The sequence below is a fragment of the Empidonax traillii genome, unplaced genomic scaffold (assembly GCF_003031625.1).
Source record: "Empidonax traillii isolate 1590-97213 ecotype Southwest subspecies unplaced genomic scaffold, ASM303162v1 scaffold2357:size26331, whole genome shotgun sequence".
Taxonomy (NCBI): Eukaryota; Metazoa; Chordata; class Aves; order Passeriformes; family Tyrannidae; genus Empidonax; species Empidonax traillii.
Genome location: NW_020957550.1, coordinates 3,754 through 6,699, shown reverse-complemented (window position 1 = coordinate 6,699; position 2,946 = coordinate 3,754). Strand labels below are relative to the sequence as shown.

The following is a 2,946-nucleotide window of genomic DNA, read 5'->3' as shown; positions in this document are numbered from 1 at the left end:
TTATTGGGATGGGAATGCCAGAACGCGACCCCTCCAAGGGAAGTGAAAGCCCAGAGCGGGCCCCTCGGCCCTGGCAGCGCGGGAGAAGCCGATGTTTGAAAGAAAAGGCACTTAAAAAACGGTCTGCAACGGAAAAGGAAGGATTTAGCAGGAATTCCGGTGGCCGCTGGAAGGGGCAAGGTGCAGGTACGGAGCACGGGAGCGGGGACAGCCCCTCCTTCCCCCCTTCCCCTGCTCCCCCGGCTCCCTCTCCCCGCTTTTCCCCCTGGAATTCCCGGGCTGAGCAAGCCAGGGCCTTCCACACTGCCAACCATTTTCCCCGGGGCGCAGGGACAGCGGGGACACGAGGGAAGGGCCGAGGAACGAGGAGTGGGAAGGAGGGAAAGCCACAGAGACCCAGGGCCCGGCGCGGGTCCGGCAGATCCCGGGCTCAGGGTTTTCCAGGGGTCATTCCAGGAGCAGGAAAGGTTAAAACAGCCTCGGCCCAACCTCCTCCCTCCCCCTCCTGCGGCAGCCCCTGCAGTGGCAGCTTTTCCCGGGAGTTTTCCAAGCAAACCTTTCCACGCGGGAGCACGGCCGGGACAGGGCTGGCTGGGGGGGGGGTGTTTCCAAGCGGTGCTCCAGGAAAAGCTGGGATATTCCTGGGGGTGGGAACATGCCCGGGAGACACGTGCAAAGCAGGAGGAACTGTTGGGAGCTCAGCTGGGGGCGGCAGGAGGGGTTATCCAGGGAAAACAGCAGCTGGGGGGTGGGTGTGCAGCGACTGCTCCTGGGCAGTGGAGACATTCGTTAATGAGCTCCCTAATTAATCACCGAGCGCGGGATGGTCGGGGCCGAGTCTCAGGGAAGGTTTTTTTGGGAGGGGTGAGCGGTGGGATCTGTGAGCTCCATAAATAAAAAGGGGATTGGTTTGTTGTTTGTTGTTTGTTTTCCCAGCAGGTCCGAGCGGGAGGCTCCGGCAGGCACGGCTGTATCTGCAGGCTCGGCTGGGCGGGCTCTCCCTGCTCCTGCCGCGCTCCCGCCGCTCCTGGATCCATAAATAAGGAGTGGGAAGGGGGCTCTGCAGCAGGGGAGGAGCTGGACCCTCATTTTAGCCGCTCCACCAGTGCCTGGGTCAGTCCGAGGTGCAGGAGCTGAGGCCTGGGCAGAGTTGCCAAGTGGGGGAAATATTCCAGGAGCTTTTCCCAGCACAGTTCCAGCAGGCTGGGAACAACCAGCCACATCTTGAACAGGGAGCCAGTCCTTTTGTTCTCGTGGATGTCCACCACCCCTCCGTGCACGTACATGCAGCCAGCCTGTGGGAACACAGGGAATCACTGCTGGGAACACACAGGGAATCACCGCTGGGAACACAGGGAATCACTGCTGGGAACACACAGGGAATCACTGCTGGGAACACAGGGAATCACTGACGGGAACACACAGGGAACACACAGGGAATCACCGCTGGGAACACAGGGAATCACTGCTGGGAACACACAGGGAACACACAGGGAATCACCGCTGGGAACACACAGGGAACACACAGGGAATCACTGACGGGAACACAGGGAATCACCGCTGGGAACACACAGGGAATCACTGCTGGGAACACAGGGAATCACTGCTGGGAACACACAGGGAACACACAGGGAATCACCACTGGGAACACCCGGAGCTGCTCCAGGTGAGTGCCACCCCAGGAATTCCAGCACAGTGGGATGGGACAGTGTTAATGCACTACAGCCAGGAGAACCAGGTGAGTGCCACCCCAGGAATTCCATCAGAGTGGGGTGGGACAGTGCTGATGCATTCCAGCTGGGAGAAGCAGGTGGAGGGCACTCACGGGGGTGACGGCGGCGCAGTGGAAGTAGACGGGCTCGGGCATGGCCACCGGCAGCCTCAGCCACTGCAGGCTCTGCAGGTTGAGCTTCCACACGTCCCCCAGGATCACCTCCCCGTTGTAGCCCCCGCACACAAACACGTCTGCAAGACAAGCACAGCTGGGGGAATTCCAGGGGAGTGCCGGGGGGGGTCCAGGCCCTGCCATTCCCCGCCCAGGAGAAGTCAGGGATCACCTTCCTCAACCAGCTTGGGGATGGATGGTGATTTTAGCTCAGCACAGGGAGCTCCCACGGCACTGGGTTGGGGTGGGAAGGGACTCAGGGATCAGTAACTTCCAACCACAACACCTCCCACTTATCCCAGGTTGCTCCAGCCCGGCCTTGGACACTTCCAGGGATCCAGGGGCAGCCACAGCTTCTCTGGGAAATCCAGTCCAGCCCCTCCCCACCCTCCCAGCCAGCAATTCCTTCCCAATCTCCCATCTCTCCCTGCCCTCTGGCACTGGGAAGCCATTCCCTGTGTCCTGTCCCTCCATCCCTTGTCCCCAGTCCCTCTCCAGCTCTCCTGGAGCCCCTTTAGGCCCTGCAAGGGGCTCTCAGTTCTCCCTGGAGCCTTCCCTTCTCCAGGATGAACATTCCCAGCTCTCCCAGCCTGGACTTCAAACCCACAGGGAGCAGCCCCAGCTCCCAATCCCACCTCACTCCTGGCTTTTCCCAAGTTCTCAGCCCAGAGGCAGCAAATCCCTGCTGGCTGCAGGCCCTGGGATCACCTCCCAGCTCCTGCCTCGCTCTTACAGGCACCCTTTCCCTCCTGGAAAATAGACCCCCCCTCAGGAGTGGGGGAGAGAGGGATCAGAGCTGGAACTGCTCCTCCAGTGCCACTCAAGGCTTGGGAAGGAGGGAAGAATCATCTTCCAGGACAGCCACGCATTCCCTGCCGCCCTTCCACCTCTCCAGTGCCTGGCTGGACAGGACACCCCAGTTTTCCAGAGGCAAATCTTACCATTTTTTATCTGGACACAGCTGTGGCACCTTCTGGCTGCTGGAAAACCTGGGGAGGAATAAATGAATTAATAAATAGATAAAATCAACTAGCGTTGGTTTAAAGTGCCCGTGGAAGGGG

General features: G+C 60.1%; 1 protein-coding gene across 1 annotated transcript; it reads right to left on the bottom strand.

Moving 5' to 3' along the window:
* Positions 1 to 1,075: 1,075 nt before the first annotated feature.
* LOC114071864 (kelch domain-containing protein 10-like) lies at positions 1,076 to 2,874 on the bottom strand (the record flags this gene model as incomplete). The annotated part of the gene is made up of 3 exons (XM_027909749.1): positions 1,076 to 1,295; positions 1,826 to 1,965; positions 2,827 to 2,874. Coding segments are annotated over 3 exons (398 nt in total), but the record flags the coding sequence as incomplete, so codon positions are not given.
* Positions 2,875 to 2,946: the final 72 nt, after the last annotated feature.